General features: G+C 45.2%; 2 protein-coding genes across 2 annotated transcripts in view; both read right to left on the bottom strand.

The window, feature by feature from the left end:
- Window positions 1-1,162: 1,162 nt before the first annotated feature.
- Window positions 1,163-20,592, bottom strand: part of LOC142943665 (extracellular serine/threonine protein kinase FAM20C-like) — a 51,242-nt gene continuing 31,812 nt past the window's right edge. The window contains exons 8-10 of the mRNA XM_076085313.1: window positions 1,994-2,075; window positions 1,772-1,831; window positions 1,163-1,421 (exon numbers count right to left, since the gene is read on the bottom strand). Of these exons, the coding sequence (XP_075941428.1) occupies window positions 1,163-1,421; window positions 1,772-1,831; window positions 1,994-2,075 (401 nt within the window). The remainder of the gene's footprint in view (window positions 1,422-1,771; window positions 1,832-1,993; window positions 2,076-20,592) is intronic.
- dnhd1 (dynein heavy chain domain 1) overlaps window positions 2,769-20,592 on the bottom strand; it is a 29,931-nt gene continuing 12,107 nt past the window's right edge. The window contains exons 23-44 of the mRNA XM_076085310.1: window positions 20,356-20,515; window positions 19,978-20,260; window positions 18,473-19,895; window positions 17,633-17,729; window positions 16,910-17,024; window positions 16,627-16,813; window positions 16,251-16,353; window positions 15,946-16,074; window positions 15,661-15,852; window positions 15,140-15,559; window positions 13,818-14,231; window positions 13,452-13,545; window positions 13,196-13,366; window positions 12,506-12,684; window positions 10,228-11,193; window positions 6,893-7,046; window positions 6,726-6,800; window positions 5,665-5,878; window positions 5,178-5,269; window positions 4,990-5,091; window positions 3,497-4,092; window positions 2,769-3,164 (exon numbers count right to left, since the gene is read on the bottom strand). Coding sequence (XP_075941425.1) covers window positions 2,769-3,164; window positions 3,497-4,092; window positions 4,990-5,091; window positions 5,178-5,269; window positions 5,665-5,878; window positions 6,726-6,800; window positions 6,893-7,046; window positions 10,228-11,193; window positions 12,506-12,684; window positions 13,196-13,366; window positions 13,452-13,545; window positions 13,818-14,231; window positions 15,140-15,559; window positions 15,661-15,852; window positions 15,946-16,074; window positions 16,251-16,353; window positions 16,627-16,813; window positions 16,910-17,024; window positions 17,633-17,729; window positions 18,473-19,895; window positions 19,978-20,260; window positions 20,356-20,515 — 6,562 coding nt within the window. The remainder of the gene's footprint in view (window positions 3,165-3,496; window positions 4,093-4,989; window positions 5,092-5,177; window positions 5,270-5,664; window positions 5,879-6,725; window positions 6,801-6,892; window positions 7,047-10,227; window positions 11,194-12,505; window positions 12,685-13,195; window positions 13,367-13,451; window positions 13,546-13,817; window positions 14,232-15,139; window positions 15,560-15,660; window positions 15,853-15,945; window positions 16,075-16,250; window positions 16,354-16,626; window positions 16,814-16,909; window positions 17,025-17,632; window positions 17,730-18,472; window positions 19,896-19,977; window positions 20,261-20,355; window positions 20,516-20,592) is intronic.

The following is a 20,592-nucleotide window of genomic DNA, read 5'->3' as shown; positions in this document are numbered from 1 at the left end:
CGCATCGAACCCTTTTCCATGAGAACCGGGATCAAAGCAGGACGACGTCTCTCCTCTTGTTGGACTCCGAGGTGTGTGTGTGTGTGTGTGTGTGTGTGTGTGTGTCGGGTTAACGAGAGAGGTGGTGTTGTGTATCATTGTTGATAATATTAGCCTTTGTGATGTGTGCACGAGGTGTGTACAGTAAATCACCGTGTATCAATTGTATTCATTGCGTTATAAGTCCGTCAGACTTCACTCACTGACTGACTGTCGTCTGTAAACCTTTTACAGCTTTCAGGGGTCTTGAATTTAAACTGTTTTGTGCTGTTTATACAACTCGTCTCTCACTGGGACAGATTCCTCATGACGTTAACCACATGAGTGTGACTGTGTGTAACATGTGTGTAACATGTGTGTAACATATGTAACATGTGTGTAACATGTGTGTAACATGTGTGTAACATGTGTAACATGTGTGTAACATGTGTGTAACGTGTGTGTAACGTGTGTGTAACATGTGTGTAACATGTAACATGTGTGTAACATGTGTGTAACATGTGTGTAACATGTAACGTGTGTGTAACATGTGTGTAACATGTGTGTAACATGTAACATGTGTGTAACGTGTGTGTAACATGTGTGTAACATGTAACATGTGTGTAACATGTGTGTAACATGTAACGTGTGTGTAACATGTGTGTAACATGTGTGTAACATGTAACGTGTGTGTAACATGTGTGTAACATGTGTGTAACATGTAACGTGTGTGTAACATGTGTGTAACATGTGTGTAACATGTAACGTGTGTGTAACATGTGTGTAACATGTAACATGTGTGTAACGTGTGTGTAACATGTGTGTAACATGTGTGTAACATGTAACGTGTGTGTAACATGTGTGTAACATGTGTGTAACATGTAACATGTGTGTAACATGTGAAGTTTATATCTTGACACGTTATAGAATCCTCAATGTGTCGTCCAATCAGGAGAGCAGGAGTCTTACAAACATTCGACCATTTTGTAAAAAGAAGAAAATCAAGTTTAATGAAATCTTAAAAATGAAACACCAAAAAAGTTTGACATTTTCTGATACCTTGTAATTTGCAAGTTTCTTCATCATTTCAAGGGTTGATTCTAAAATGAAATGTGATTCATAATCATAAGAAGGGAGTCCTGCTCTACCCAGCAGGACTCCCCGTGTCTTTCAGATAGGAAACGTCATCATAGATGACCTCATCGCCCCGTCTCTTTCGGCACTGACTCACAGTCTTCAGCACAGTTTTTAGGCGGCGGTCGAGGGCGGCGAGGTGAGGCTCCGACAGCAGCGGGGCCACCGTGTGAAGGGGGTCCCGGGACAGCGAGGCCCTCATGACGTCACTGAGACGATACCGGGACAGAGTGAGGAGTTGTAGGCGGAGCCAGGTGGAGCGACGGATCCTAGAGGAAGGAACAATTAGGGAAGGAAGAGATATCAACCTGAACGAGGACACCTCTTAAAGGGACAGTGTGTAACATTTAGTGCAGAGGTCACTCGTAGACTTATGACCGATAGATAACTGAGAATTATTAAAGTTTGACGGAGCGCTTCTATTTTAACCGGCGCATCTTTTCTAGCCTTTACGGTACTCGTTCAGCAGTCCAGGAAACACACCGACCAATCACATGTGTTGTAAATCGTATCACGTGATGCTAAATACTTGTACTGATGAGACTGGCCACCACCGCCATGTTTACACAAGATAGAGGGATAGAGGGATATAGGACATTTGATCACATTGATGTTTGACCTGCAGCACTGCTCTAGAGGAGCCAGGATGGAGGGCTCGTCTTTGGAGTGACGCCCGAATCTGCAATAAGAACAGAAGAGTCGTCACACACACACACACACACACACACACACACACACACACACACACACACACACACACACACACACACACACACACACACACACACACACACACACACACACACACACACACACACACTAACACAGCAGAGATACTCACGCCCTCCCGTTGTCAAGGTGTATGAGGAAAGTGTCGGTGCCAAACTTCTCAAAGGTTTCATAATGGTGTCGGTCCATGTTACCTAAAGGAGGGAGGAGTTACTGTTAGAATCATACATTAACATTTGGAACGGCTTTCAAAAGCATTAAATCTGGAGGATTGTATCTAAATGTCTGTTCGGTCATCGCTGCAGGAGGCAACAGGACGCTGAGGAAGGACTACAAAAATCACAACTAAAACATAACACATATCAACTTATTTGCAACATGTTCAAAGTGAATAAACATATAAAATGAAATGGTTGTCACCGTCTGTCCGTATTCATCAACATGAATCCCATTACTTCACGGCTGTATGAAAGTGACTGTTAAACCTGTGTGAGATAAACACGTCTTCTGTCTTTAATGGTGCGTCTCTTTAAACTGTGGGGCAGCATTCACCTGTTATTCCTTCGGTAAAGAAGGTCCAGTGTTTCCTATGCTAAAGGAGCTAGGAAAGGAAGCATTGAAGCGCCTTTCCTGAGCATTTAGAGAACTCAGACAGCTCTTATGATGGAGGACACTGAGATACTTCAGTTCATTTTACTCAGTGAGGAACCTTCATGAGAGAAAAAAGACTTTTCACCTGCTGAAAACCAGCTACTGGAGACAAAACGCTATGAATCATGACAATGTGTCAAATGTTTTAATGAAAAACATTACAAAGTACCGTATGAACATTTCATTGTACAGCACAGTTGTGTAAATACATGTAGAAGATGAATCCAGCTGTTGATTCAGAGCGTGCTCACTAGCCTCACCCGTCTCAAACTACACAACGCAGGATTTATCTCGGTGCGGAGGGGAAACGTGGTGATGATGTCAGCGTCTGATAAAGAGGCTCCGCCCCCCCGCTGCCCGTCGAGGTAGAGGGGGCAGCGGTAGAGCGGAGACGACGCCGGAGAAGAAGCACGGACGTCGGTTAAATGTGAACTTTCGCGAGGGAAGATATCCGGGTCGGAGTTCGTGATTCGAGCCTCGACGCGAACGAGAGGCAGCGAGCACGGCTGCAGAGAGGCGGAGTCCTGGAGGGCTCCCAGCTGGGTATCCCATGATGCACCTCTCAGCTGCAGGCCGCAGAAATACACAGCGTCCAGAGGAAGTGAGGCTGGGAGAGAAACGTCCCTCAGAACCTGGAAGACAGGATGACAAGAGGGTAGGATAGAGGACAGGAGGATAGAGGACAAGAGGAAAGGATAGAGGATAGAGGACAGAAGATATAGGACAAGAGGGTAGGATAGAGGACAGGAGGATAGAGGACAAGAGGGAAGGATAGAGGATAGAGGACAGAAGATAGAGGACAAGAGGGTAGGATAGAGGACAGGAGGATAGAGGACAAGAGGAGAGAGGACAAGAGGAGAGAGGACAGGAGCACAGAGGACAGGAGGACAGAGGGATATTAGAGAAACATGTCATCCACTGGGAATGGATTTTAGTATGATTTTTTAAAATTGGTTTGCTTCACCTGAAAATGCAGAGTTACATCACTGATGTATTTGCGATTTACTCGAGCAGCCTCTCTCGTCACCGCCACCAGGAAGCCTCGGGCGTTTCTGAAGGCAGACAGCCGGTACGCGGCGGGAGGATCTGAAGCGCTGCCGCGGCGCCCGAGATAAGTGCTGATTAACTCCGCCCTCCTCTCCAGCTGAGACAAGTCAGTGGGCGAGAGGAGCGAGGTAAAAGGTCGCTGCAGCTCCGAGAGGAGCGACGACACCAGATCGACGAGATGGTCCCGCTCGGCCCGGAGGAAGTCCAAGAGGTGACCGTGGGAATCAGCTGCTGGGTCTGTCGCTGGGTTCGTGAGGCGACTCCTCAGAGCCTGCAGTCTGTCTGCAGCGTCGCTGAAGGCCAGCTGGTGGTGGAGCTGTGTGCAGAAATTCCTCGCCGTTGCTCCCAGAGGAGTCTGGGAGGCCCGCAGCAGTGCGCTCAGATCGTGGCTGTGGATCTCCATCGTCTCGGCAGCTGCAGCGTCTGCGTCGAGGCCCAGCACACCACGGGGGTCGTTGAGGCTCACTGGGTCCGGAAGACTCTGCTCCAACATCTGGAGAAGCTCGGACGAGTCTGAGGACAAGACACAGCCACAATCAGTATATTTTACTAACTAATCGGAGGAGAACCAAGAGACAACCTCCGGTTCAGAAGAGTGAAGCCGATGCTTCATGTGTTAAAGCTGCATTCTCTCTAGTGTCCACCAGGGGGCGACTCCTCTGGTTGTATAGAAGTCTATGAGAAAATGACTCTAGTTCTCTCTTGATTTATTACCTCAGTAAACATTGTAAACATGAGTTTATGGTCCCCAATTCCCACTCAAAATAAAAGGTCTGAGCGGCGGCAATATTTATGTTAACCGTTGCATTTGCCACCGTTGTAGCAGGCTAACGTCTGTAAAAACGTAACAGACTTTCTTTAAGTTGCCGGCTCACTGAGGTGAAGTTTTCCATTAATGACTTCAGTTGCGAAGCGTAGAGAGTTTAGAGTAACTGAGTAAAATTGAACAGCTTCATCCACACGCTCGTGTCACAGCGGAAACATCTCTGCTATCACCAGATGAACTTTGTTCCGCTCGCTGGCTTGCATATTAGCTAGCTAGATAATTAGCTGACTGTGCTATAGTTAGCTAGCTAGCTAATTCCACCAATGCCTTCATGCTACACAGACGATGAGCCGAACAGCAATCTGGTGGCTAGTGGTCAGATGACCAACAGTTCCTCTCCTGTTCTAAATCTATGATTGTCTTTCTTTCAACTTGTTGTTTGTACTGTTGATTTATAAACGTGGCCTCATTTTAATGCTGTAATTATGTAACTTGGCTTCAGCTAAATGTTTCAAATGTAATATAGTACGTCGAAAAGTATCATGAAAAAAAAGTGATAGATCTGTGTCATTAATTGGCTTGTGGGATGTTGACTAGAATATTCGGCACTATCACAAAGCTGTTAACAGGATTGGTGTTAATACCAGAGAAGACGTGGGGCTCTCTGCTGAAGCAGGTCTTGGCAACGCTGTCCACCACCTCCAGATCTGCAGAGTCTACAACATGGCCGCCGTGCACCAGATTGACTATGAATGGAAGAAGTAGAATAAGGTTGAAGTGCACGGTAGCTGAACTAGAGGGACGGCTGTATCGGTTGATAATAAGGCCTCACCTGCGATGTACTGCAAAGCCGTGGCGTTGTCGTGGCAGATACCAGCGATGTTAACGTGAGCATCCGTCAAAGCCAGGAGGTCTTCATGACTCCTTCAAAACAGAAACGATCCACAATGTACAAGCATGAACTCTGACTAAATACAACATTTGAATAACGTGATGTGGTTTTGAAATACTGAGACATTAATTAATTTCATATTTGGTTTCATTCTGAATGAATACGACAGGATGAGACACCACCTGTATCTTAACCCTCTGAACACAAAGCAGGTTCAGGGTGTTTTTGGCTCCTTTGTCTCTCTTTATTTTCTCTGTAATATATAAAGTTCTGCTCCTCTATGGAAACAGAACCATGATGACTAGAAGTAGAGAGAACTAGAACATGTCTTTAGTGCAGAATAACAGTTATGATGACATCAAAGAAAACATGCTTTTCAATCCCCAAAAAAATCCTGTTTGGTGGTTCAGAGGGTTCATTTCCTCACCATCTGTAGCTCCTCCCCTGACCCGGGCGTCTCTGCAGTAACACAGAGTGGAAGACGGCGCAGCGGAGGAGCAGCTCCATGTTGTCCGCTGAGAGACCCGACAGAGACCGATGGTGTCTGACGGATGCCAGCTGACCCAAAGAAGAGCTCAGCTCCTCCTTCAGGTCCCAGGGGGAGTCACAGACCAGAGGCAGGGCGCACACTCGCACTGCCGCTGTTCAGTAACAAAAACAATCATCATTATTAAAATGTCTTCTTATTGTAGGACCAGTTGTACAGCTGAAGTCAACAGCCGAGAACACCTTTATGTTTAAAGCTCCCTCTGATTGTATTAATCTACCTGTAAATATTCTGCATATCATCATGTCTTCTTATTGTAGGATCAGCATGTCCATAATGACGTCTCTATAATTATGTCTTACTACTTCATTACTTACGTTTATGTTTTCTATAACCTATGAAAGAATGATGCATTGTCATGCTCTGTTTCAGAATGACCTCCTGATTCATATTTATCTATTTATTTGTTTTTATTTATTTATTTTGTTGTTGTTTGTTTTAGTTTTTTGTCATATTTGGTGTCGTTTAATTATCTTTTTGTTTCGTTTGGTTAAATCTTTGCACTATTAGTTAATTTTAATATTATTCTATTTCATTGTATATATTGTGCATTTTTAGATTTAATAAAATAATTAACATTTTCATGCTCTGCTTGACTTTGACCTCCTGATTTTGTAAATCTTATTTTATGTTTTTTTGTCATATTTGGTGTTGTTTAATTATCTTGTAATTGTAGTTTTTGTGTTAAATGTTTTGTCTAGCTGTGCTTAGGTTGTATAATTGTCTTTGAGGACATCCCTGAGGGGTTATTCACGATAAAGAATTTCTATATTACAATTTGAGGAAAACCAAGAGAAACAGTCAATTTGATCACTTCAGAGAGAAAAGTAAAGAAGATAAGAATGGATGTACGTTGCTCTGTGTGATATCATGTTTCATATCTTAGTACAGGTGGTGGCAGAAGTTCCATAGAGCAGCAATGGAAACATAGAAACATCTACCTGGTATGGAGCAGGATGCATCTTCTTGAGTTATGAACCACAATCTGAAGCCCGGGTGGATCAGCCGTCGCTCCTCTGTGGGACATTAAACAGCACACGGGTACATTAAGCTTTTTGTTCATGATAATAAAAGCAGTTTCAATTTTAATTCTCGATGAACCTCCCACCTCTGAGGGAGGAGATCAACCCACTGAGGCGAGCCGCCACTTCTCCGTCTGATTGCTCCATCAGGTGACAGTTAAAGACCAGCCAGTGTCCGTCGTGAACAGCTTCGTCCAGCTGAGAGAGAACGACCTCTGAGTCAAAAGAAACGAACTTCACCTGAAACCAGATCAAAAACGCTTCATAAGAACCATCATCAACACAGTCAGTTCATCTAAAGGTTCCATCATCAACACAGTCAGTTCATCCAAAGGTTCCATCATCAACACAGTCAGTTCATCTAAAGGTTCCATCATCAACACAGTCAGTTCATCCAAAGGTTCCATCATCATCACAGTCAGTTCATCTAAAGGTTCCATCATCAACACAGTCAGTTCATCTAAAGGTTCCATCATCAACAGTCAGTTCATCCAAAGGTTCCATCATCATCACAGTCAGTTCATCTAAAGGTTCCATCATCATCACAGTCAGTTCATCCAAAGGTTCCATCATCAACACAGTCAGTTCATCCAAAGGTTCCATCATCATCACAGTCAGTTCATCTAAAGGTTCCATCATCAACACAGTCAGTTCATCCAAAGGTTCCATCATCATCACAGTCAGTTCATCTAAAGGTTCCATCATCAACACAGTCAGTTCATCCAAAGGTTCCATCATCATCACAGTCAGTTCATCTAAAGGTTCCATCATCAACACAGTCAGTTCATCCAAAGGTTCCATCATCATCACAGTCAGTTCATCTAAAGGTTCCATCATCAACACAGTCAGTTCATCCAAAGGTTCCATCATCATCACAGTCAGTTCATCTAAAGGTTCCATCATCAACACAGTCAGTTCATCCAAAGGTTCCATCATCAACACAGTCAGTTCATCTAAAGGTTCCATCATCAACACAGTCAGTTCATCTAAAGGTTCCATCATCATCACAGTCAGTTCATCTAAAGGTTCCATCATCAACACAGTCAGTTCATCCAAAGGTTCCATCATCAACACAGTCAGTTCATCCAAAGGTTCCATCATCAACACAGTCAGTTCATCTAAAGGTTCCATCATCAACACAGTCAGTTCATCTAAAGGTTCCATCATCAACACAGTCAGTTCATCCAAAGGTTCCATCATCATCACAGTCAGTTCATCCAAAGGTTCCATCATCAACACAGTCAGTTCATCCAAAGGTTCCATCATCATCACAGTCAGTTCATCTAAAGGTTCCATCATCAACACAGTCAGTTCATCCAAAGGTTCCATCATCATCACAGTCAGTTCATCTAAAGGTTCCATCATCAACACAGTCAGTTCATCCAAAGGTTCCATCATCATCACAGTCAGTTCATCTAAAGGTTCCATCATCAACACAGTCAGTTCATCCAAAGGTTCCATCATCATCACAGTCAGTTCATCTAAAGGTTCCATCATCAACACAGTCAGTTCATCCAAAGGTTCCATCATCATCACAGTCAGTTCATCTAAAGGTTCCATCATCAACACAGTCAGTTCATCCAAAGGTTCCATCATCAACACAGTCAGTTCATCTAAAGGTTCCATCATCAACACAGTCAGTTCATCTAAAGGTTCCATCATCAACACAGTCAGTTCATCCAAAGGTTCCATCATCAACACAGTCAGTTCATCTAAAGGTTCCATCATCAACACACAGTCAGTTCATTCAAAGGTTCCATCATCAACACAGTCAGTTCATCCAAAGGTTCCATCATCAACACACAGTCAGTTCATCCAAAGGTTCCATCATCAACACAGTCAGTTCATCCAAAGGTTCCATCATCATCACAGTCAGTTCATCCAAAGGTTCCATCATCAACACAGTCAGTTCATCCAAAGGTTCCATCATCATCACAGTCAGTTCATCCAAAGGTTCCATCATCAACACAGTCAGTTCATCCAAAGGTTCCATCATCAACACAGTCAGTTCATCCAAAGGTTCCATCATCAACACAGTCAGTTCATCCAAAGGTTCCATCATCAACACAGTCAGTTCATCTAAAGGTTCCATCATCAACACAGTCAGTTCATCTAAAGGTTCCATCATCAACACACAGTCAGTTCATTCAAAGGTTCCATCATCAACACAGTCAGTTCATCCAAAGGTTCCATCATCAACACACAGTCAGTTCATCCAAAGGTTCCATCATCAACACAGTCAGTTCATCCAAAGGTTCCATCATCAACAGTCAGTTCATCCAAAGGTTCCATCATCAACACAGTCAGTTCATCCAAAGGTTCCATCATCAACACAGTCAGTTCATCTAAAGGTTCCATCATCAACACAGTCAGTTCATCTAAAGGTTCCATCATCAACACAGTCAGTTCATCCAAAGGTTCCATCATCAACACAGTCAGTTCATCCAAAGGTTCCATCATCAACACAGTCAGTTCATCCAAAGGTTCCATCATCAACACAGTCAGTTCATCTAAAGGTTCCATCATCAACACAGTCAGTTCATCTAAAGGTTCCATCATCAACACAGTCAGTTCATCCAAAGGTTCCATCATCAACACAGTCAGTTCATCCAAAGGTTCCATCATCAACACAGTCAGTTCATCTAAAGGTTCCATCATCAACACACAGTCAGTTCATCCAAAGGTTCCATCATCAACACAGTCAGTTCATCTAAAGGTTCCATCATCAACACACAGTCAGTTCATCCAAAGGTTCCATCATCAACACAGTCAGTTCATCTAAAGGTTCCATCATCAACACACAGTCAGTTCATTCAAAGGTTCCATCATCAACACAGTCAGTTCATCCAAAGGTTCCATCATCAACACACAGTCAGTTCATCCAAAGGTTCCATCATCAACACAGTCAGTTCATCCAAAGGTTCCATCATCATCATGTTATATATCAACATATTTCTAAACCTTTAAGAAATCTTTTGTGAAACATTTAGAAACATTAGGTACCAGATGTTAACACTTTATAAAATGCTTAATAATTACTTTGTAAAACATATATTTGCATTACTTAGATAGTTAACACTTTGTTGATGGTTAATATTTGGTTTCTGGTCTCAATCATGTTTTTAGATGTTATACAAATCATTTGGTAAACATTAACAAATACTTTGTCAAATACAAATATTATAATGTGTGCAACAATAAACTGTAAATAGTTTACTTATGTAATCAGAATTAAATTGCTATTGTTTCTTATAGCTACGTTATGTAATCTATGAACTAATTATTTTATATGACAGAAAAAACAGTTAAACAGTTAAATAACTATGAACTGAAGTTTAAGGGACTGTGAGTGTATAATTCATTAATATTATAAACTGTTAAACATGTTCATTGGTTCCAGTTATTGAACAGTTTATGTTACCGTCTTTGTTTCTGCGACACAGCGGGCCAACGTGTTTAGAAGAGGCTGAATGCTCGTCCGTCGGGGCAGCGTGAGGATGACGGGCCCCCGGTGTTTCACCAGATAGCGTGAGAGGGCCTCCGGGTTGCCAGCATGAGGGGCCTCAGTCACCGCCGTCCGTCCGTCCGGACAGAGGTGGTGGTAGGCGGCCATGGCCTCGGCCAGTCCCTCCAGGCTGCTGGGCAGCACCGTCCTCCAGAGGAGCGCCCGCTGCAGCAGCGACAGATGGGAGTGAGAGCGACAAGGAACGGCCCCGACGACGCTGGAGGAAGGGAGGTGCAGGTACTCCTTCCACTGAGCGGGGCGGGTGGAGAGAGAGGATATCAACCCAGAGAAGACCGGGATCTGCTCGAGGCGGAAGAGCTCTGGGTGGATGCGAGAGGGGATCCAGCTGGGCAGAGTGCTGGTGGACTGAACGGGATGTTCTACGTCCTGAAGGCCCCGGAGGAAAGCCGCCCTCTCGGCCTCGGAGCAGAACCCGTTGTGTTGGAGCAGAGCCGCGGAGAGCAGCAGCTCCAGAACGGCGACATGGTTCTTCAGGAGACAAGGCCTGTACTGGTCCAGTAGCTGGACCACCATCCGGTTTGTGACCTCTGGTATTACCCCCCACGGCACTTCACCGACTAATGGCCTGTCCTTCACAACGAGGACCTCTTGTACAGCCGTGATGAAGCCTTGTAGAGAGAAGTAGTAGGAAGGAGAGAGGCGGGCCACGTCCTGCAGAGCCCCGTAGAAAGACACGGCCAGCTTCAGTACCTGCCGCGGTGCAGCCAGCAGGAGATCGTGGTGATCCAGCTCTGCACTCAGCTGCCGGATCTCAGCCTGCAGGCTCGACGTTGCATCCTGACAGACGGCCACGTGGGCGAGAAGACCGGAGTCCTGCAGCAGTGAGGTGTCGGACTGCAGGATGTAGTCCATCAGAGCGTCCTGAGACCAGATACACAGACATATACAGTCAACTGATGTTCAGCATGTTATCGACAAACAAAAGGGCAGCAGTCTGCTTTAGTTTCACTTTTTCCATTTCATTGACAACAATCACAAAAAGCCCAGTTCAGGATCATTGCCACACAGTTTGTGGATGTTTTGAAGCCTCTAGTTCGGCAATTTCGTCGTCGCCATCTTGTTTTTTTTGCAACCAGTGAACAGGAAGTGACCATATGTGGACTGAGGAGGAGAGACGTAGAGACGCCGTATACGTCTCTAGTAGAGACCTGTCAATCACCGTGTAGCCCCGCCCTAAAGCATCCCCTGCTTTATGGTCTGTTTGACTCTAAATGGACCATAATGTACTAAATGAACATCATGCTGTATTGAAGAAGACTTGACACTAGAGACTGAGACCATAAACTCATGTTTACAATGTTTACTGAGGTAATAAATCAAGAGAGAAGTAGAGTCATTTTCTCATAGACTTCTATACTCGGGATGGAAAGAAATAACAACACTAGAACGAGAGATTCAAGATGAAAAAACTAACAGCTAAATGAGTGATGGATGACGTGGTTGCAGTGAAGACCTTTGAGAAAGGGATTAACAATGTCTGACAATGTTGCACTGAGCAGAGCCTGAAGGCATCATAACGTAACTGAAGTGAACCTCCGTTGGTTAGCCGTTAGCGGTGCTGCTAACGTTACTAGCTCTCCTCTTGTTGGTTTAAACACTGATTGGATGTTTACAATGAAACATGATCAGAGACTAGAAACACATGTTCTACTGAGTCAGTAACACTTTATTTACACCCTGATGGTTGACGTTAAAACTTTATTTACACCCTGATGGTTGACGTTAAAACTTTATTTACACTCTGATGGTTGACGTTAAAACTTTATTTACACGCTGATGGTTGACATTAAAGCTTTATTTAAAAGCTGATGGTTGACGTTAAAGCTTTATTTACACTCTGATGGTTGACGTTAAAACTTTATTTACACTCTGATGGTTAACGTTAAAACTTTATTTACACGCTGATGGTTGACGTTAAAGCTTTATTTACACGCTGATGGTTGACGTTAAAGCTTTATTTACACTCTGATGGTTGACGTTAAACCATGACGGGGATCGGTACAAAATGTAGGATTCTGCAACTACATTGGCTCCGACAACTGCCAAAAGCTGCCAAACAAACGCCTCCTGACCACGACTACACCACAATAGAAAAGAAGCTCCACACATTAGACTCAGTCACCAACAGAAGCAGTATTTCCTTGATTATGATTGTACGCAGTGATCTCGTCACCTTTTCTGACACCAGTCTCTCCTGCAGCAGCTGCTTGTCGTGCTGGAGCTGCAGGTGTTGCATCAGCAGCTTCTCACACTCAGACTGCAGCAGCTGAGTCAGCATCAGCTCCTGGATCTCCTCTGAGCTCAGAGAGAGGTCGACCACAAGCACCTGAGACAAGATGGACGGATGGACGTCTGCAGAACGAAGAGCAGGAAATACAGAGTGAGCCGCTACTTTGAGATGAGTTAGAAGTAGAGATGGACATCTTTATTATTACATTACTATTTCTTCTCTCTGGTCATGTGTGTCTCACACTGTACTGAGCCGGAGACAAAGAGACAGAGATAGAAAAAGAGAGACAGAGAGAGACAGAGAGACAGACAGACAGACAGACAGAGACAGACAGAGACAGACAGATAGAGACAGAGATAGAAAGAGAGAGACAGAGAGAGACAGAGAGAGACAGAAAGCGAGACAGAGACAGACAGAGACAGAGAGACAGAGAGACAGACGGAGACAGAGAGAGACAGAGACAGAGAGAGACAGAGAGACATAAACAGACAGAGACAGACAGAGAGAGAGACAGACAGAGAGAGAGACATACAGAGACAGAGAGACACAGACAGAGAGACACAGACAGACAGAGAGACAGACAGAGAGACAGAGATTAACCCCTGTGCGGTTGTATGGAGAAACCCTTCTCACCACTGTGTACTAGCTGGAGAGGCAGACGGGTGCTGAGGAAGAGGCAGAATTCAGGGTGAGTCGATCGCTGCTTTAATCCTGGAAGCAAACACGGAGCAGAGCGCTGCAGTCTGGACAGAAAGGGAGGACTTGGAGTCACACGTTCCACGTGAGTCACCAGGACTCTCAATCCTGCAAAACAAAAAAGGATGGGAATGAGTTACGGCTGAATAAAGAACTCTGTAACTTCTATTTTATTTTTCCTGCCGTCGTCCACCTCTCTCTGCAGCCCGGTCCAGATGGTCCAGCAGCTCTGGATCATCAGCACGAACCACCAGCTCACACTCCGTCTCCCGCTCCAGCTCGGCGTCCTCTCCTGCAGAGCAGAAGACGCTTATTGTTCTGGTTTTAGGTTTTACAATTCGGCAAAATACAAAGAGGCATTCATTAGCATTTCTGATATTTTATAGCATTGTTTGATGGTACTTTTCTGTTTGTATTCATTTATAATTGTCATCGAGGACCCCCCTTGAAAACGAGATGGTACATCTCAAGGGGTTATTCCTAATAAAGAGTTTCCAATAGACTGCCTGGTTAATTGGTTAATTGGCATGTGGGATGTTCTGAGACTCTTCGGGTCTACAGTACCTGTGATGAGGCAGCTCTGAGAGTCCAGATGCTGCTGGCTGTCTGCCAGTAGAGGCCAGCGCTGAACACAGGCGCTGCTGCAGCTCCACAGCAGCAGCTTCACCACCAGTCTGGTTAGGTTCAGGTGAACGCCTGAACCTAAAGCCCGACCCAGAGGCCGCTGCAGACTCTCGGACGCGGGGATGGGAAAACCGAGAGGCGGGTGAGGAGGTGCGGCGTCAGAGTGCGTAGTAAACAGGGAGGTTCTGGGGTCCTCGGGGTTAATGTCGACGCTTCCTGTCTTTAATAACTCCCTCCACTTGACCAGCAGCTGTGTGCGTACGTCAGGTCCAAAGGGGCCAAAATAAGAGATGATTGCAGCCAGGATAAGGGCATCTCCTGGTAAGGACTGGTTATTTAGCTCCGCCTCCTGAGGGGGGGGGGGGGGGGGGGGGGAATAGAAAAAATCAAGTATCATTTAAATCGATTTGTTTGTTTATCACTAACGACATGTGACAGAATACTTTCATCAACATCTGATAAGGAAGCGTGAGGATTAAGAGCAGCAGACTTTGAGACGATCTCCGCTCCATGGCCGACCAAACGCCACCAAACTGCCCCAGAGAGGAGAGGGAGGAGAGACCTGATGGATGCTAAGCTAGGACCTGAGGCTACTCCACTACCCAGCATGCTCCTGGCTGTCTGATGGTCACAGACGAATAACATGGATGAAAGCAGCGGGAGGTCGGTGACTATTGAGCCCACATCTTCACAGAGACCTGGATCCATGGTGGTCCAGGATCAAGCTGCACTTGACGGGGGGACAGCAGGACAGAGATCAGGACTCTGGTGGACCAGAGGAGGAGGACTCTGTGTTCACATCATGAGGACTCTGGTGGACCAGAGGAGGAGGACTCTGTGTTCACATCATGAGGACTCTGGTGGACCAGAGGAGGAGGACTCTTGGTTCTCAAACACAGTCAAAGGTGATGGACGATGTTTTCCTCGTGATCTGTCTACATTCCTCATGATGCTAATTTAAAAGATGCAGGAATGTTCGACTGTGTTAGTTTGGTTTGTCGTGTGTTTGTTGTGTTGAAAATGAGCTACATCTCAATTGTGTTGTCCATTCGTGTGTTGCATAATGACAATAAATGATCCTTGAATCAACACACAAAAAATATGGACCATCTTCCCTCTGATGGTCTTGTTTACTGATGTAGGTCATAGAGGATCGGGACTAAACTGAGACTGGTTCAGAACCAGTTGAAAGTCCCTTGTAGGCCTAGTAGCTTTAAGTGGCATGTTTCAGTGACACGTACAGTATAACTCTGTTACCTGAGCAGCAGCCCTCCAGTCTCTGACATGTGTCTCCAGCTTCCCTGCAGCTGAAGCAGCTTCTCCCTCTGAGCTCTCAGCTTTCTGCAGCTGCAGCAGTTTCTCCTCCAGTTCTGTTCGTACCAGCTGCAGTCGAAGCTGGACTTCCTCCCGACGCCGGCGTGCATCCCCTCCCTGCTGCTCGGCCAGGCGCAGTCGACCGTGGGCCTCTTCGGCCAGCAGCTCCAGCTGCCGCTTGACCAACAGTCGGTGCTGCACGCAGCAGCACTCGTACACCGCCTGTACCCATCGGCACAGGGACTCGCAGGCTTTGCTCACCTCCTGCACAGACTCTGGTGCAAACTGGGGGCTGTGAACTATCTGGCCGAGCTGCTGCAGCTGCTCGTCCGTCACGCTGTAGCGGTCAAAGAATTCCAACTCCTAGGAGAGATTCGGCACATTAACAAAGAAAGGACAGCCTCTTGTGCAGAAGTGAACCACTGCTGACTGACGGATGATATTACCGTTATCCATCCACACACCTGGAAAAAGTTGGATTGTCCCAGAAGCTGTCTGGCACTCTCCCAGCCTGGTGGACGATTAAACAGCAAACAGATGGCGTCCATGATTTTCACCACTCCGTCAGGTGGATCTCTGTAGTGACGCACCTCCTCCAGGTCAGATGGATTCAGACAACTAAGAATCTTGAGGCCTGACAGGAACACACGTTCCACCTAAAAAAAGATTTGAAACATTTGTTTCTTTTCTTTTAAGTATATCTTATGTTACTTATTTGATTTTGGGATGTTAATAAAACATCTGTTGACCTGTTTCTGAACACGATTAATCTGCTCCTCCAGGTGATGCAGCTCGTTCTCCTCTACTACACACTTCTCCTGAGCCTCCTGGAGCAGTTCCCTCTGATCCTCTGCGTCTTTGAGGAGATCTTTCTGGCGCTGCAGGATGCAGAACATGCCATTCATCTTCACATATTGCAAATATTAATTGAGGCAGGGTTACTTTAAGACAGGTCTCTTCTTTTGAAGTGAGTTGCACAGAAAAAAGAAATGGTGGCCGTCGAAACCTGCTGCAGGCTAAACAGAATATTGATCTGACTTGAACTGTATGTCACCTGCTGAGTCTCCGCAACCTCCTCCTGCAGTCTTATGAAGTGCTGTCTGCACCGCACAGCTGTGCTGTGCAGGGCCTCCCAATGAGACAGAACAGTGGCAACTCTGATAAAAAACACCAGTGTTTTAAAAAAGACACAACAGCAGAAAATATAAATGTAAGCCTGGACAGTCTGATGCAATCCCATCAAACAGCTCTGCAAACAAATGCAGCCTTTCTTTACTGTTGGTCAGATATTGATATGAATTGTTGTTGGATTGCGTGATCATCTCCAGCGTACCTTACTGGTTCTTTATGTTTTGTAAGTACAGGGTGTAAGGTCACGTCATCACGATGAAGCTAAGTGGCGGTAGAACAATCATTAAGGAAGACTTTACCTGTTGGCTTCACTCTGCTGCTGAGTGTGCAGATGGTTGCAGAGGTAATCAAAGTTGGCAATGAACTCAATGTAAATCTGAGGGCTGAAGGGCCGAGCTCTTAGAAGAACAGAAGCATAGCGACATGCAGATTGGTGGATTAATGCCATGGCCACAGACAGGCTGGCCTCTGAGCCTGCTCCCTCCACTAGACAGAGAGAAACAGGACATAGTTATAACACCACCAGCACACAAACCGGTCAACACAAAGTGAGTACAGACTTACGCTGGTGGTGTGACTCACTTTTGTAGGAACTGGTTTTGAGGCATTGAGAAACAACTTCCACTAAAGACTGGTTGGACCAAGGCTGGTAAACGTCCACGCAGCTACTGGAGCTCAGGGCCTTGGTCAGTTGAGCCTTGATCACAAAGGACAAACAAAGTCATCCATTCATGTCCACTATTGAAATTACATTCGAAATTTCACACATTTAATGACACAACCAGGAGACAACCTCTGGTTCTTTAAAGTGAAGTCAGAGCTTCATGTGTTAAAGCTGCATTCTCTCTAGTGTCCACCAGGGGGCGACTCCTCTGGTTGTATAGAAGTCTATGAGAAAATGACTCTACTTCTCTCTTGATTTATTACCTCAGTAAACATTGTAAACATGAGTTTATGGTCTCAATCTCTAGTTTCAAGTCTTCTTCAATACATCATGATGTTCATTTAGTATTCTCTGATAATGTTACATTGGGAACAAATCAATAATGCAGAGCTAGTAACGTTAGCAGCACCGCTAAGTCTGTGTGGAGCCTTGTAGACCAGCTGCTGCTACAACAATACAAAACAATAAGTTAAGCCGATAAGTATCAACGATGATGGGCACAAAACAAAATCCCTTTTTTTGTTTTGTGCTGATCCGAGTGAGTCAAAAACGTAATATGATACAAAACCATGAGTTTTATGATCCTCCCCTATTGAACACAGATACACAGGTGTAGTAATTCAAAGAGAATACATATTTACATTCCATCCATGGAGTCCAGGTGTGTCACTGCTGTGTGTTGGGGTGAAGGGAAGCAACAGGAACACATGCACATTTCTGTGAATTTGGCTCAAGTACCTTTAAAAAAAAAGAAACAGAATGAGAGTGATTTAGAATTATTCCTTCAAATGATGACTATTACCTTTTCCTATAAGCCCATTCTTGTAGATGCGGTTACATCACTACAGTATAAATGAATGTGGAGATTAAGGCTTCTTTCTTTTTCATTTTGCTCAAACGGTCACCACATCCGGAAAGCAGTACATGACACAGATAATCTGAATAAATCATCACCTTTGCCTCCTTTTAGTGCTCTAACGTGCATCTGAGAGATTCCACCACGCTCAAAACAGCCAATCAGAGCTGAGGAGGCTCAAATCACTGCTGGTGAAGCTGTGTACTTCACCAGCTTCATTACTAATTAAACTGTCAAACTAGGCAGCGCTGATCAATTATGAATCACGATTCTGTTACTGCATTCCTTATTTCTGGCCTCAAACGTTATCAGAAACATATTGTACTTTCTGTTCAGCTGTAAAATGAAGTCGTTGGTGTTAGTTGTTTTTGGCTTTCTCATTTTAAAGCTAAACAGAAACTAAAATATGTTTCTGAAAACATATGAGTCCAGAAACAGGGAACGCAGTAACAGAATCATGAGCACTGATTGGTTGTTTCTTCTTTGGGCGCAGTGGAATCTTGCAAATGAGGCAAAGGAACCTGACCTAGTATATATATGTTTATCAAAGCATCAACTATAAAATGACAACCAGTTGTCTATACATTGGGTACAAACAAAGATCAATTAGGGATTGTCCTCTTACTTCTCAAACATCCAGCTGTCCATCAGGTATCTTCTGGACAGTTTCACTCTGGAAATCAGATCTCTCAGCTCCTCATCTGTGTAGAGTCCTGGGTATGTTGTGTGAGCCATCGCCACCAACAGCTCTTCTCTGACGGACGGGCTGATTCCTTCATGGACCAGTACGATAACGTTATCTCCATCCACTCTAGTTTGATTCCCGGCTTCTTTCAGGATGTCACGCAGCTTGTTCTCGTTGCCAGGATGCACCTCCATCAACCGGTAGCCCGTTAGATATGCAGCTAAACGCACGGTGGTTTTACGGCCCGTGTCTCTGTCTGAGCCAATCAGCACTCCGTGACCTCCAGGTATGAGCAGCGCCCTGAGGAGACGCAGCAGCTGACGTACTCTCTGTCTGTGGACAATGCATCTGTCTGTAATCTTGAAGTCATCAACTTTCTGTCCTTTGTCTTCCTCTTTTCTGTCCATGAGTGCACACAGATCCTGCAGCAGAACATCCAGGTCTCTGCCCTGATAAGAAACGCTGCGTTTAAAATTGTGTTGCTGATTTGTTGGGGCCTCAGAGAGCTCAGGACCGTATACAAGCTCAGCCACGACGTCCTCCATGTGCTGAAGAATCTGGGGTTGCAGAGGGTGAGTTTTTAGGCTTGCCTCTGAGTAAATGTTTCCAGACAGAAGCGAAGGTTCAGTCGATGTGTGGCCTTTCTCCAGGTCTGACCGGACAGCTGGTTTTGTCTCTTGAGGCAGACTTAGTGGATCTAGACTCTGACCGACTTCCTGAGTTTTTCCGAAGTGTGCCGTTGCCGTCTCCGCTACTAAGGACACAAGAGTTTTTTTTTCGTCCTCTGAGCATAACCTGTCACTGAAGGTACGCGTGCACTCGTGCATCCAGAGATGTGCTACTTTGAGGACGGATGCAGGAGGAAAGCCTGGCAGTGAATTATCCTCGTCCTGCACGATCCCCGTGTTTGGGATGTCCGGCTGCCACAAGTACATCCCCCTAAATACCTTCTGAAGGTCATGATGGGAGAATAGGAGATGGGGCCTCTGCACAGTAGGCTGGAACTGGTCGCGTACTGCTCGATAGAGATGTTCAGTAGCAGTGATGATGCGGCACGGCATATCCTCGCCGCTCTGATTCAGCGGCGTGTCTTTGAGCCAGAACTTTAGCCGAGGAGAATGGATGGACAGTATAACGTCCATGGATAGACTGGGCAGCACGAAGATGGAGAACAGGCGTGAGAGCCTGGAGGACATCACGTCACTGTGGCGATTGCCAGATCCAAAGACACAGCAGGTAGCCATGTAGCTGACGGCTCCAGCACTCAACGACTTGAAGTGGTCGGCGTCAAATGTTAGAATCTGTCCCAGTGAAATACTCTGTCGTAGCGTCTCTAGAGCTGTTGACGTCTTCCCAAAGACATCTATTAAACGGGAACGAAACATTTATCTCGTAAAGCTTCACACAGTTCAAAATCATAACCGAAGATACATTTTCCTACTTACCACAGGGGGCTTCATGCAAATCATCCACAAAAAGAAGCAGTCCCGGCTGTTTTGTCATGAGGCCCAGAGTGAACTCACGGTTGTTCTTGCAGCTGATGTTACTCAGAATAGTGCGCAGGTCTCTGGAGCTCAGGAGTGGACTGGCTGGTAGGTTAATGTGTGGCATGTCAAAACGCAGCAAAGCTTTGCACAGAGTGGTTTTTCCTGAAGCGGGCTCTCCTACGAGCAACACTGGTTGTTTGGCCTCCAACATGAGCTTCAGGAGATAGGCATATCTCCCATACTACATGAATAGATTTAAGACACTTAAAGTTAGTTTGTTAAAATGTTTAAAATGCAGTGAGGACTACATGTACTTTCACTATGGTCACGACAAACCTTGGGAGTGATGGAAGTTGTCAGCAGTGTGTTCTTGGGGCATGTCTTGCTATCAATGTTTAAAAAGTGTTCAAACACACTCTCTTCATCAGGAACCACAATTTTGTACCGGCAAGTAAACAGCAGCTGACGGGCTAGTAAGTCGAACTGTGGCCGATGGCTGGAGTAAAAACATCAAACACAAGAAGAAACTTGGTGACTGGTATTCATTTTGGGGGCTTTTTGTCAAATTATAAA

Source organism: Anarhichas minor, unplaced genomic scaffold, assembly GCF_050575085.1.
Source record: "Anarhichas minor isolate MPS153535 unplaced genomic scaffold, ASM5057508v1 ptg000149l, whole genome shotgun sequence".
Lineage (NCBI taxonomy): Eukaryota > Metazoa > Chordata > Actinopteri > Perciformes > Anarhichadidae > Anarhichas > Anarhichas minor.
The sequence above is the reverse complement of the archived record's forward strand: the minus strand, read 5'-3'. Positions and strand labels throughout refer to the sequence as shown.